Source organism: Globicephala melas, chromosome 1, assembly GCF_963455315.2.
Source record: "Globicephala melas chromosome 1, mGloMel1.2, whole genome shotgun sequence".
NCBI classification, from domain to species: domain Eukaryota; kingdom Metazoa; phylum Chordata; class Mammalia; order Artiodactyla; family Delphinidae; genus Globicephala; species Globicephala melas.
The window spans coordinates 143,081,865-143,095,858 of NC_083314.1; the positions used below are offsets into that span (position 1 = coordinate 143,081,865).

Here is a 13,994-nt window from a genome sequence, read left to right on the forward strand (position 1 = left end):
CTGCAGGAAACGTTTAAAGCACTTTCACATCCATTGTCTCCGCGGTAGCAGGGTTGGCCGGTCCCGTTTGACCAGGAGAAAACTGATGCTGGACAGGGCAAGAAGGGTCTTGTCTCAGCCACTGGGAAAGGCGGAAAAGAGCCAGGTTGAGCCCGGCTTTCCTGATACCCAAGGCGTTCCGCCGCCCTGGCCAGCCCAGCCCCGACGACAGAGCCCAGGCCCTGCAGCCCGCGGCGCCGCCCCGCGGGCCTGCCCTCATCGGCAGCCTGAGGAGGGGGGCCGCGCAGCACCGGGCGCCGCCGGCCGCCGCCTGTCAAACCCTCCGCCCAGCCTTGCGCCCGGCTGGCCCTGGCCCGAGGGCGGAGGCTCCGCCCTCGCGCCGCGATTGGCTTTGGTGGGGCGGCCGCAGCGAGCCAGTGGCTGGAGAGGCTGTCAGGCCGGCCGCGGCCCCGCCCCCGCCCCGGGGTGCCGCCCCGCTGGACTCTGCTGCTGCTGGGGCTGCGGCGCCAGTTGAGGCGCGCCTAGCCTCGCGCCCCGGGAGCAAGCTGCTGCGGCCGCCGCGAGGTGAGCGGGGCGAGGTGAGAGGGGGCGCGGCCCGCGGCCCGGGAAGCGGGCGGGCGCCCGGCCAGACATCCGAGGCTGGCGTCCCAGGGAAGGTGGAATTGGGGAGCTTTGGGATGGCGCGGGGAGCGCGAGGGGAAAGGAGAGTTTGGGGGCCCGGGGCCCTTTTCCAGGAGGGACGATGGAAGGCCCAAGGCTCTGTGGAGGGGCACGCAGCGCGCGCGCGCGGGGAGTGTGAGACCGTGTGCGGCTGCTAGTGTTGCTGAGAGTCTGAGCGGGTGAATGAGGGTAGTGTGTATGGCACGTCGTGTCCCCGAGTGTGCATTTGCGGGGTGTTTGGTGTGTGTGGAAGCGGGCGTGCATGGGCTACCGACTTTGTGCAGGTTTGCACGCGCGATAGGTTCGTTTTCTCAGCTGCGCGTGGGAGTGTGCGTGTGATGGGTTCGCATCGCGGGAGTGAGCGCCTATCCTCCGACTCCCATTTTCGCAGCTTGGGTGGTGGTGGTGGGATCTCAAGAGTGTCTCTCCCCCGGCCTGTGGGTGCTCAGTCCGCGGTCCCTGCGCGCAGCCGGCTCCCAGAGCGCCCACGAGGCGAGGAGTGCAGCGGGTGACCTACCCCGAGCAGTCTCCGCGGCTTCGCTAGAGCCCTACTCCGGGAATCTCTGGTTGCCGCCCGCTCTGTATCTCACTGGGTGACGCGCACAGGCGTTGTCCCTTCTCCAGGCCTCAGTTTCCCCATTCGTCCAAAGAGGGCTTGGTGGGGGCGGATTGGGTGGCCGGGCCCTCCACAAGCCAGGGAAGAACGGCCAGCCGCTCCTGCGCCCTGGAAGGGGCCTTTTACGCGGATCAGGTTGGTTAGGGTGAGTGTCACGTTAGGGTGAGTGTGGTGGCGCGAACCCATTTCAAAAGGGAGGAATAAACGCAGGGATGGTGACCTGACCAAACCTCGGCCTCCGGACGAGAAGGGGACCGCTCCGCTCATTCTAACGCGCCTGTGCTTTCTCCCCTCCGCAGGAGCCCGGCGCGACCTCCAGCGGTGCGCCCCGCCCCGGCGCCATGCACTGCGAGGTGGCCGAGGCGCACTCAGACAAGAGGCCGAAGGAGGCCCCCGGCGCTCCGGGTCCCGGCCGGGGGCCCGCTGGCCTCGGCCCGCACATGGCCTTCAGGGTCACGGTGAGCAGCGGGGGCTGCGGGGATGGGGGTCCGCGTGACTTGCTGCCCGCGCCACTGCGCGCCCACGACCTCCTCGAGCCCCGGAGCCCCCGAGACTACGGTCCGTCCAAGGCCTCTGCCGCCGGTAAGGGTAAGTCTGGCCCCGCCGACGTGCCTGGCCGTGGGTGTGGAGAGATTTGGGCTCTCTGACGTTTCTACCGCAGGCCTTTGTAGGAATCCTCCGGAGAAAACTTGGTAGAACTTTCTCCGGAGTTCATCAGTTTCTCTCGAGTTGTTTGGGGCTCGCTTGTCATTCTGAAACGATGATTGTTTAGGAAGCATCTAATTTAAACTCAGTAGCCTATATTGGGGAAGATGGGTGTATAGACAGCTCAGATTACATAATTTTACTTCTGTATGTTTCTGATAAAAGTTGTGTGAAACTTGTCAAAATCTTATTATAAATTAGGATGAGCAGCAACTCGAGTATGTCTATCTCTGAGGCTGCTAAAGGCATCCTTTGAAGTATTCCAGTCTCCCTCAATAACAAAAACCAGAAGCCTTCAGCAAGACCCCTCGCCTGTTGGGACCTCAGTTTCCCCATCTGTCAAGTAAGGAATTAATTATACCAGATGATTTCTGGATTCCTGATGGAAAATTTTATGAATCTATAATCTAGCCTGAGTCAAGTCCCGACTTTAACAATGGCTGTTCTGTATTTGTTGCTTCAGAAGCATAGTTTTGGGTCAAAAGTTAGTTTGCAATACCCTTCCTCTACCCAGTAAGGCTGGTGGGTATAAGGTGCAGGCTCCAGTATAATTAATGGGTCAGAGTCAGCAATGAGGCTGGATTCTCATGAACATGTTCTTCTCATCACAGTTAATTATTATTGAGCCATTATTTATAAGTTTCATGCTGACAGATAATTAACCAGAAATTGGGGAAATTGTTGAGGCACCGTGTCCTCCCCCCTGCCCCCACCTTTTTTTCCCTGGGAGAAACCAAAGCTTTGGGGTTTCATTATTTCAGTGTTTGGGACCTCTTGGTTCTATTTCCAGCTGATTCTTAAGGAAGGAAAAAAGTGTGTTTTATGGCTCTGTAGGCATCACTTTACTTTAGCATCAATCAGCCCCAGCAACTTAGAAAAGGTAGGGTGGCTTGCTTTTAGAGATGAGAGCTCCTTTTAGGTTAAAAACAAAACAAAACGAAAAAACCCCAACTCCCCAATGCAAAGACTAGTAAAATGAAATAAATATAAACACTTTTTTTCTTTTTAATGAAAACACCTGACTTTGTAGGAGAGCACTATTTCTTGTCTCGTTGTTTTATTTATTTATTTATTTATTTATTTATGGCTGTACGCGGACCTCTCACTGTTGTGGCCTCTCCCGTTGCGGAGCACAGGCTCAGCGGCCATGGCTCACAGGCCCAGCCGCTCTGCAGCATGTGGGATCTTCCCAGACCAGGGCACGAACCCATGTCCCCTGCATCGGCAGGCGGACTCTCAACCACTGCGCCACCAGGGAAGCCGTTGTCTCGTTGTTTTAAATGTCAGTCTCTTCTCCAAGAGATAGAGGTCATTTTTTAAAGGGTAGATATAGAAAAAAACACCTTTAGCGTATTATTACTGGAATACACACATGAGGTTCTCTTTTACTAGGGAGAGAGAGGGCTGTGCAGCAAGACATGAGTAATATTTGCTGCCCTGAGCTCCCTCCCTTGCCCCACTCCATACACAATCCTCCCTTAAATAGATACCCTCCTGCAACATTTTGTGTTAAAAAAAAAAAATAGCTGTCAATTGCAGATCGAGTTCTCTGCAGACCTAATAAATGGCTCTCCCAAACATAGCCTTTGTTCCAAGCCGTAGTTAGAGACCTTTCGTGTGGATGCATTGTGTACACCTTCTGACTTCCATTCCCCCAAATCCCAATTATTTTTATCCACACACCCCCAATGTCTAAAACATGAGATCTTTAAATCAGGATTATATTTGAAAGGGGCAGAGGAGGATAAAAGAATGTGAGGAAGCACCTCTTTCTTTGTACCTTAAGATGGTTGTACTGATTAAATTTTTTAAGACGCTGCTGTTTTCTTCATAGCCCCCAGCAAGGCTGGTGGGGTAGGATTTGTCCCATCCATTTAAAAGATGAGGAAACTGAGGCCTACTGGGTGCGGGGTTTCTGGCCAGCCCATTGCTTGGACCTGGCCTCTGTCCCTCTGTGCGAATTTTTCCCCGTAGTCAAGCCAGGCAGTGGCCTGTCACAAAACCAGAGCTGGGCAGCCCTCTTGAAAATGCCGTAAAGGAAACCTTCTTACTGCCGCCATTCCCACCCAAATATTCCCTAGACATCGCAACCCTTTGAATATTTGGTGTCTAGCTCCAAGTCTCAGGCTTATTGGAAACAGACAGGTAAGAATACCAACTGAAAAATATTTATTGACCGTGCTGGAAATTATAAGACTCTGCCATCCAAGATCTGTGGGACCAGGGGAAGTTATTTCTCTTCTCTGAGCCTTAGTTTCCTCATTTGTAAATCTACCATGCGACTTACTTGGAAAGACTGAAGAGAGCATTAGTGATAGAGTGTGAAAGGGCCGCCTCAGTGCCTGGTTATTTTGGAGATTACTCTTGTAATGTGTTTAACGTTCTCAACTTCTGGTTTTCCATTTGCACGAGAGGTAATAATGCTTCCTCCCAAGGGAAAATGAAACAGTTGTTGTAAGAATACTTTATAAACTAAGAAGGAAAAAGGGGTCACTTTTATTAATTCTTGTAGGGCACCGTGTTATGGTCAGCGATACTTGAGATAAAGAGGGTAGGGTGAGGAGGGAGAGAGGTTTGATTTTTTAAATGTTGACTTTAACGACTTTAACTCTGGTGCCCTAGCCAGAGGAAGCTGAGAGGAGCCAAGCTGCAGGTCTTTTGTGGCCACTGCTGCCTGGTGACCGGAGAGAAGACAGTATTGCTTGGTTTGGAATCAGGTTTCAAATGATCTGCCTTCCGTTTCGGACAGACCCTAAGCCGAGGAAGGGAGTGAGCTCTTGAATCCAGCAGCTTGTTCGTAAATGTTGGGGTCCTCTGCGTTTCCAGATCTGCAGTTAGGAGGCACTGGGGATGGTGCGTCGTCATGGACTAACATTGTCATCATTTACAATAAGAATCACGATCTGTTTATGACAGAGTCCTGTTTATCCAGATTCCAAACAGCTGAAAAGGCCAAATTACCAGATGCTACGTTTTTTCTTTCTTATTATTAAATACCCGACACTCTGCTTTTCGAAGTCCTGACAAGGAAAGAAAGTAAACATCTGGACTTTATGGAGGCCGTCAGCTTTGTGGCGATGGCCCGATGATGCTCGCTCCCTGTGCACAGTGGTTTACAGTTTTCAACGTGTGTCCCCCACACGTTCCCTCATCTGTCCTCATGCCAGCTGAGCTCTGCCTACCTTGCGGGCTGTTCCGAGGGGACAGATGTAGAAGCGCTGGCTTCTTATTACTGTGATTCCCATTTTATAGATGAAGACATTAAGGTTCAAGGATGTGCTCAAGGCTACAGACAGTAAGTGGCAGTTTCTAAGGCTTCCTGTTCCAAAGTTTGATTCTGGTTCCACAACTTGTACCTTCTATGTGTGTGTGTTGGGGGCTGAGAGCTGGGTGTTCATGACGGCCTCCCGAATGTTCCCAGAGAATTTAAAATATTTTTGCTTTCGGTATTTCTTCTGTCTCGAATCTTTGGAAGTTGGTAACTAGTATCTATGCCATCATTAGATAACTTCGTAGTTTACCAGAAGATTCTGTTTGACCAGAATTACTGCTCTCAGACCAAACCAGATAATGAGCTCACTGTTTAATTCTCAGCGACTCACTGGGCCATTTTCATTGTGCTCTGACACTAGACACATCCTAGCAATAAAAAGGAGGCTGACGATCATGACAAATGTGGACTCTGCCATTAGTAAAAGGCCATTATAACGTGGCTGAAAATTCCAAAAAGTAGTTAATCTTGTAACTTAAAAAAAAGTTAGTATATATATTTTTCTTTAAAAATGAAAACAAAAAAGGAAAGCAGTTGTAGATTGCATTAGGGGCATTAGGGGCTGGTGGTGGAAAGTAAGACGTGACAGTTTTGGTTGGCATTACCTGGTAGAGTTTCTTCATCTGAATCAGAAGCCACTGTGATGTTCTGGGGAGGCTTTTGAGGGGCCAGCACATCCATAATAGAAAGGTATGAGTTATTTTGAAAGCATTTACCCCCTCCGGCTCTAGTGGGCAATTTGCTTGCATTTCATCCATTTTAAAGTGCTGGTCCTGTGATCCGGAAATAATCAGATCCAAATTTTTTCAGTGCTTGAGGTTTCAAATAAGGGGGAGAAAAACCTGCTGGCCAAATGTCAGGCTCAGTGAGACAAAGAGAAACATGTATGTGTGTGGGTACACAAATAAGATAGGAACATGTTGCGTCTACAGTCGTAAGAATTATGTACCCGACAAATCTTTTATAGACATGTAGCGGAAATATAATTCCCAAAGATTCCCTAAGAATCTTGTGTGGCTAGAATTCCTCTTCCCTTCCTGCCTCCTAAGCTCTCTAGAAGCTGCTAAGACTTGGCGTGCAAAATGGAACGGGGACCAGCACATGAGATCGTAACTTAATTTAGGCTTAGTTGTTTCTGAGTCGTTTACCTGAAGTGCTCAGCTGGGCTGAGGTCTCAGGACTATCTTGGCTGCGGAATCATATCCATAGGCTGTGTTGCTCCATCTGTGATGAAAATACATGTTTCTTTATATGCCGTGGTTATACGCCGTGGTTTTCCTTCACACTTCTCCTCCTTCTGGAAAAAAAAAAAACCTCACCCCATCTTTGAGTTCTTCATCTCCCTGCGTTACAGTTGCATGAGAAGCGAAGTGCGCCAGCACACTTATTTTTACAGTGTGTTAAAATCCCATTACAGGCATAAGTGCACAATGAATCATTTAAAAAAATATATTCTTATGTTCTTTGTTCTGAATGTTGCATAATTATCATCATTTTCTTTGGTTTTATTTTGTGGAGTTTGGCCAGCATCCTAGAAAAGGGGAGAAACTAAAGTTTGGAATGGGGTTTTCAACCCTTTTTTGGATAGGAATAGGGAAAAAAAACAACAAACAAATAAATACCAACTTTATTTGCAAATTGACCAATGATTGTCGCTAACGGTGACTTTTGCATAGAAAGGATAATCTCCCTTCTTTCTCTCAATTTTCTTAGAAAAGCAGTTCCTTGTTTTGAAGGTGATATGGTAGTATTTCAACAACCTCACCTTGTATCTGTGATTATATTCAAAGTTAAATTACAGTGTGTGGTTTGCTATTTTTTTTTTTCCTAATACAGATTTTAGTTGCAATTAGTTTAGACCTAGAGACTTGCAGTTGTTTCTTCTGGTAGGGGGTAGTCTATTTTTGTGTTTAAAGAAACAAAGACATTCAGTTCAAGGGGGAGAAGAAATGAAACAAACTCTACCCTGGGCTTTGAAAAATTCAGCTGCAACATGCAGAAAGCCCAGCTGCGATACCAGGGCCAGGAAAAAAGAGCAACCTCCTGAAATATTTGTGCAGCTCGCCTTCCCTGTGCTAATGATTCTAGCAGTTTAAAACGGACTTCTTGTTTATCAACAGCCGCTGCCTGAATTAATAGTTTACAATGAAAAAAAAAAATGCTTTGGCGTTAGAAGCAAAGTCCGGGACTGATAGCTGAGTTACTGAGTTAAGGGAAGCAGAAAAGAGAGGGGAAAAGTTTTGTGGCTGCTTTGGTCTCCTAAAGCCTTATTTATAAGAAACTGAAAGAAAACAGAGACCTGGGGTGGGGTGGGGTGGAGAAAATACAACCCTAACCCAGTGTCTTTTAGTTTAAAGTCACTTGAAGCATCTGTTTTCTCCTTTTCCCCGTCTTTCCCTAAACTCCAAAGGGTTATTCCTTCAGAAGGTTTCCGGTGGATTGAGGCGGATTGTGTTAGCATTACGAGCTGTGTTTTTAAAGTCAGCATTTGAGTCAGATGCACTGAGAGGAGCCCTTCAGTCCGCTCACTGAATAATGCATTTCCTGCATGGCCTGAATTTTTTTGGTGGTTATGGTTGGGACTGTCTGGAGCAAACACACGCGCCATTGTACAGCCTCAATGCATGTGGGCCATGCCCTTGGCTTTGAGTCTTGGTTTCCCCATCTGTAAAATGGGAAGCAGTTCCACAGGATGACCCATAGTCTCTTCCTACTCTGTTGCTCCGGGATTCTACATGAACTTGGCTGGGGCAGTTGGGAAGGATCTAGGGTATGGAAAGAGGTCAGGTTCTAGATTTGATCTCTTTGGAACTCTTGACTCCTGAAGTAGAGCACAGAAGGAACCGGAAGAGGGCGGGAGGTCAACTAATCTTTATTGAACACCTACTCATTGCCAGGCCGAGCAGTTTATAGCTGTCATTGCACTTAATAAAGCCCAACAATCCTATGAGGAAAGGAGGCATTATTCTAAATTTACAGATGGGGGAAATGAGGCTTGGAAAAGTTAATTGATTTGTCCAAATAATGAGCTTACGATGTAATTCACAGTGACTCACTGTATAGGTAGCAGGTAATAGAGGCTGGAATTTGAACCCAGCTCTGTCTGACTGCAAAGCCTGTGCTTTCCCCCTAAAGCACAGAGCTCTCACGGACGGCCCTTAAAACCCAAGTAGTGGCAAGGAGTCGCCGTGGCTGCAGAGTGTGCCCCGACCCCTGGGGGAAGGCAGCAGAAGGCCACAGGCCGGTCTGGATGACCAGTCCCCGGAGCAGACGTCTGAGTCTCAGCTAACAGGCTGAGGTGTGATTTTAGGGGGAGCTCTGCCTCCATCGGGCTCTGCCCACTGCTCGGCTGCAGAAGTGGTAGAAGGACAGTGGTTCCTGGTTGTGACATGGAGTCCTCAGGTAAGGAGTCCGAGACCGGAGGGCCCCTAGAAGCAGCCCCTTCTCAGAAGCAGCGCATACACTCATTCCGCCGGTTACTGCAGGTTCAGGTCCCTCTTTGAGCCTGTCATGCAGTTTGGGGAGCTTTGTTGCCCGAGCCCTGGCTGCGGTCGCCCTTCCATCGGTTATGAAGACATCTGTTTGAAGAGAATTCCTCATGATCGCATCACACGTCGTGTGTAGAATGCATGCTTCACTGGACATGATGGTTTGAGATCTATTAAATAATTATTTCTTATCAAACGCTTGGTGGGATGAAGAAAGGCTTGTGGGGAGAACAGACCAGGGATCAGAGTGAACTTGAGAGTTTGTGGGAAATGGGTCTTTTGTGTCAAATGATGAATGAGTCAAATGACCCTCTATGGAAGGAAGAGGTCCCACGGCTGGGTTGTGTCTGTGGTCTTGCATGGGGGTGTGTGCATTCATGAGAATGTATGTGAGTGTGGACATTCTCAAGGGATCATACTTCTTCTGAAGTGGAAATTGCAGGAGGCTTTATTGCCCAAAGCTTCTTTGCCTTTGGATGTTGACCCTGGGTCTGAAAGGGAGAGTATGAAGGGGTATCAGGGATGGTCTGCTTGCGTTGTGGCCCAGTCTCTTCCTATTTGTGTCTTTTCTAGCAGCCAGATTACTCTTTTAGATGTTGTTGCTTTTGTTTTTAAATAACAGGTTTGACGGCAAATAAGGCTTTAGCAAGAAACCAGGGCGTATTATAAACCCAGCTTTAAAAATACAGATCCCATTTGCTGTTTTAAGCTCTCCGGAGGGCCTGGAGATTGGGTTTATTTTGGAACGTTGGTGGACTGTATGAATTACTTCTCTGAGGCTTGGGTATTTAATACCTAATAGAAGTTTGTATAAGAGTTGATGATGTATTTTGCCGACTTTCCAACCCTGTAAATAAATTACACGTGCCGGCAGAGGCTGCCAGGATCCACTGTGTCAATTGAAGCTTAATTTTTATCCCAAACCACTTAATACTTTTGTCCTAGTGAGTAGAGAAAATTCCCGGGTTTCGCCCAGCAGCGGGCCCATTCCGAGATGTAGACGGTTTCATGAGCCCACGAACAGGCCTCCGTGGATTCACCGATCTTGACACAGTTTTCAGTGGTTAAGTAGCTTCAGCCCTCTCAAGTCCAACCCCCAAGGCAGAGAATGATAATATAATTTTAAGTGTATCGTAAAAATGAAACTCAATCGCTTCCACTCCCCAAACCTGTCTCGCTCCCCTTCTCTCTGGAGAAAACAGCCGTAATTGTGTGTTTAATCTCAGACCGCCTGTGCATTTTATCTTATTTGAGTGCAAAGCCCAGGTAATAACGTTGGCATTTCCAGTGCGAAACAAAATCGGGTTTCTAATTTGGAGACACTATTAAATATTTCATGCTTCAACCAAACTCAATTCTTTTTTCCTATAATAAGTTTAAATATTAATTCTCTGGAATGTCAGATGCCTAAAGCTAGGCATTTAGTGATCTGCAGTTTCAAGTATCTCGAAGAAGGTTTATGAAACAGGATATTTCACTGGGAGGGATGAGTAGTGTGTTTCAGAGATATCTGAATTCAAGGCAATGTCTTCTGATTTACTTTTTAAAGGGAAAAGGTCATAAAATAAGTTGCTTTATGTGCTGAAGTATTAAGTGGCTTAGGCTGAAATAACAGCAGAGACTTTACTGTTTTTCCCTGTTATATTTTAACAATGCTTTTTGGGGGAGGGGGTGGGTCATTTTCCCGCCTGCATGTCTCCTCCCCCAGCCACCACCCCCCCCCCAAACCAGATGGCTTTAATTCTAACCAAATCCCACGCTGAGGCCAAATGATTGATCAAACAGTCATTTGTACTTACGTAGCTCTCTTTGTGAGAATATCTCTGCATCGGAGCTTTTCGCCGGGCTCGGCTCATCTTTGGGACTTCAGATGGTAGATTTCCAGCCTGGAGAGGTGGAGGTATAGGGGTAGGTGGAGGGCAAAAATCCCAGACCTTCAATCCAAAGAATTCGTTGCTTAAAATCTTTTTGTTACTTCCCATCCCTGACAGCAGGGGTATCCAGGTTTTCTAAATACAAGGACAAAAATCGATCCCCTGTCTAGATAGCTGTTATATTTTTAGTATCTGTTGATGGCGAAAATACCTGGAGGTTACTAGTTTTAAGGGCTCTTTTAAATAGATTTGTATTTTATCAACCACTCACATATCTGTAGAGACATCGATTTGTTCTATAGACAGTCTTTGCCTTCAAGCTCTCCCCTGAAATTACAACTTGGCACGTAGATTCACAACCAGTTGACTGATGGAAGAAATCTGAGCCCCTTGGTCTGGCGTTCAAGGCCTTCCCGCCAATCCAGTTCCACCTCTTCCTAATGTCTGCTTTGCTTGTCCTCCAGCAGCGTTGGATTTTTCTTTTTCTTTTTTTTTCCTTATAAATTTATTTATTTATTTTCATCTTTGGCTGCGTTGTGTCTTCATTGCTGTGTGCGGGCTTTCTTTAGTTGCGGTGAGCGGGGGCTACTCTTCGTCGCGGTGTGCAGGCTTCTCATTCCGGTGGCTTCTGTTGTTGTGGAGCACGGGCTTAGTTGCTCCACGGCATGTGGGATCTTCCCGGACCAGGGCTCGAACCCGTGTACCCTGCATTGACAGGAGGATTCTTAACCACTGAGCCACCAGGGAAGTCCCAGCATCGGACTTTTCCTTGCGCAGCTTCAGACCTGGAATCTTCTCTTGTCCTTCTGTCCTTACACACTTTGAGCTTCTTTTTATTCATTTTTGTGCCTTTTAAAATCAATTTTGGAACATAAAATAGTTCATATTCAAATATTCATCTTTGTAGCCTTACATCCAGTACCAGGTCTGGCAAAGTACATATCTGAGAAGCAAACAGTGTGCTGGTTGGGGCTGTAGGTGTGGAACCAAACGACTATGTTTGAACTCTGGTTCCAGGTACAAACTTCGGGATATTGGGCAAGTTATTAAGCTCTTTGGGCCTCAATATTCTTACCTGTAAAATGGGGATAATAATAGTAACAGTTTCAAAAGACTGTTATGAGGGTGAAACGAGTTAATACATGTATAAGTGCTTAAATACAGAGATTGGCACATGGTAAGATGGTCAATTAATGTTGGAGTTATTACTGTTATTGTTATTGCTACCATGTAAATGTTTGGTAAACAGAATCTCTTAGAAGGGCCTTTCTTCCCTTCCTTTTCACCAATCTGACTCCTACTTATTCTTTAAGACCCAGCTCAGGTGCCACCTCTTCCTGGAAGCCTTCCCTTTCTCCCTTGGCCTGGTTATGCTAGAGCTCTGGCACCCACACCTTTATCCTTCCTTCTGCGGTAGCACAGGTCATACTTTGTGGCGATTTTCCATTTACTTATGTGTCCTTGAGGACAGGGGCAGACTCTCATTATTCCAGCATCCCAGTGCCCAGCACAGGGCCTGGCTCAAGGTGGGTGTCAAGGAAGGTTGGGAGTGGACTCCAACCCAGTCTCTGCCCTCAAGGAGCTTGTAGCCTAGAAAGGAGAAGCTGAGTTTTATGTCTTTGTTTTTCCTACAAGGTTAATCACATGGTAAGGTCTCAGCACATGTGAGACTCCAGTGAATACACAAGGAGTTCTCAAGTACAGACACAGGCCTATTCTCCTTCCCACACCGTCTTGGGGCACTTCACAACGAGGTCTGTCCTACTTTTCTAGGTGACATTGGGCAAGTCTTCTCACCTGTCTGGGCCTCCCTTTCCTCTCCTTTCTGGGAGGAGTTGGCTTCAGCGATCACAGATCTTTCTTGGTGGCTGCCAGGCCATGGGCCAGGTGGAGGAGCTAGGGGCCTGACGGCTGTCCCAAGTGACTGGCCTGGATCGTAGGCCCACTTTGCCACACACCTGCCCCCCCGTCTAGGCAAAGTCCCAGGTGCTTTAAAGTGTGTCTCATCGTATGGTTTAAAGAGCAGGTATTGGTGGTTGCAACACATCTGACCCAGATTTCTCTAAGATGAAGAAGAACCCTGGAAATGAGAGCGAGGAGCCAGCTCTTGGTCACCCTGCTGGGGTGGAGAGTGATGTATACACCCTGGATCCCCACTTCAGGACAGGCTTAGACAGACCCCGGGGGGATTGTGTTGGCCTCCTGGCCCCTCTCTGGGTACTGTTGTGGTTTGAGCTTTGTTAACTGTAGAGCTCTGCCCAAATCACTATTATTCATTCAATCCCCCTATGAACAGATGGGAAAACTAAGGTTCAGAGAGGTCATGTTACTGTGCAAAGGTGGCCACATGGCTTTTGGAGTCAGAACTGAGTTCAGATCCTGATTATACCATTTGCTGGGACTTGCTTGGGCAAGTTCATTGGACTCTGAGCCCCAGTCTTTCTCATTTGTAGAATGGAGATAATGCCTATCTCAGAGTTGATGAGGGGCTTAAGGTGAGGAGTCTGTAGAGCACCTAGATCAGGGGCTGGCACATAGTAGGTATGTACCACAGGTAAGCTGCTGTTACTCCTCTTACTGAGTGGCAGAGCTGGGCCTAGGTGCCCAAGCCTGACTTGGTCTGATGCTGTTTCTCCTCTACACTGCAGTATCCCATCCCCTTACTCTGGTGTTTTGTTTTGTTCTTTCTTTCTTTCTTTTTTTTTTTTTTTGGAGAAATTAGAAGAATAAGGACTTCGGGGTTTCAGAGACTGAGGTCCTAACCCCAGCACTGGAGGACACAGATCTGAAGCACCTGGGCTTCACTTAGGGTTAGGAGAAGGTTAGGAGCTGTCTATGTCCCTTGCCCAGGTGGGCATGGGCTACCTCAGCACAACTGTCTGACAGATCCCGGCCCTGGGGTCAGTCCAAGACATTCACTCAACCTGTGGTGGCTCTGGTGTCTGGCAGGAGGGGGCTGGGGCTGTTTCTGGGGTGGGTCAGGAGGTACAGACCTCCCTCCCCCTGTTCCTGGTTTATTGGGTTGGGAGTTGCTTTCAGACTCTAATATCCAGGTGAATTACCTTGCTTCTGCCTCCCAAACTCATGATGCTGTTCCTGTTCTGCTCCCACATCCCTGTGCTTGCGGGTCTCTGCAGCACTGTGGAGGCCTCCATTTGTTGGGCCCTGCTGTGAGCAGATATCCCCTGAAGCCATTCACTCCTCGTGAGGTGAGTATCATCACCCCCATTCTACAGATGAGAAATACTGAGGCCCAGAGAGACCCAAATGACTTGCCCAAGGTTCTAGAGCTGGTAGGTGGTAGCTGCAGGCCTGACTCCAAGACCCCGCCCTTTCTCACACCTTGCCACCGCTCTGGGCCGTTCCCCAGGCCCTCTGAA

At 48.1% G+C, this 13,994-nt stretch overlaps 1 protein-coding gene across 1 annotated transcript in view; it reads left to right on the forward strand.

Annotated features, from left to right (window-relative positions):
• The first annotated feature begins 450 nt into the window (after positions 1-450).
• GLIS1 (GLIS family zinc finger 1) overlaps positions 451-13,994 on the forward strand; it is a 226,641-nt gene continuing 213,097 nt past the window's right edge. Inside the window, exons 1-2 of the mRNA XM_030870196.2 lie at positions 451-564; positions 1,576-1,864. Coding sequence (XP_030726056.2) covers positions 1,618-1,864 — 247 coding nt within the window. The 5' untranslated portion in view covers positions 451-564; positions 1,576-1,617. The remainder of the gene's footprint in view (positions 565-1,575; positions 1,865-13,994) is intronic.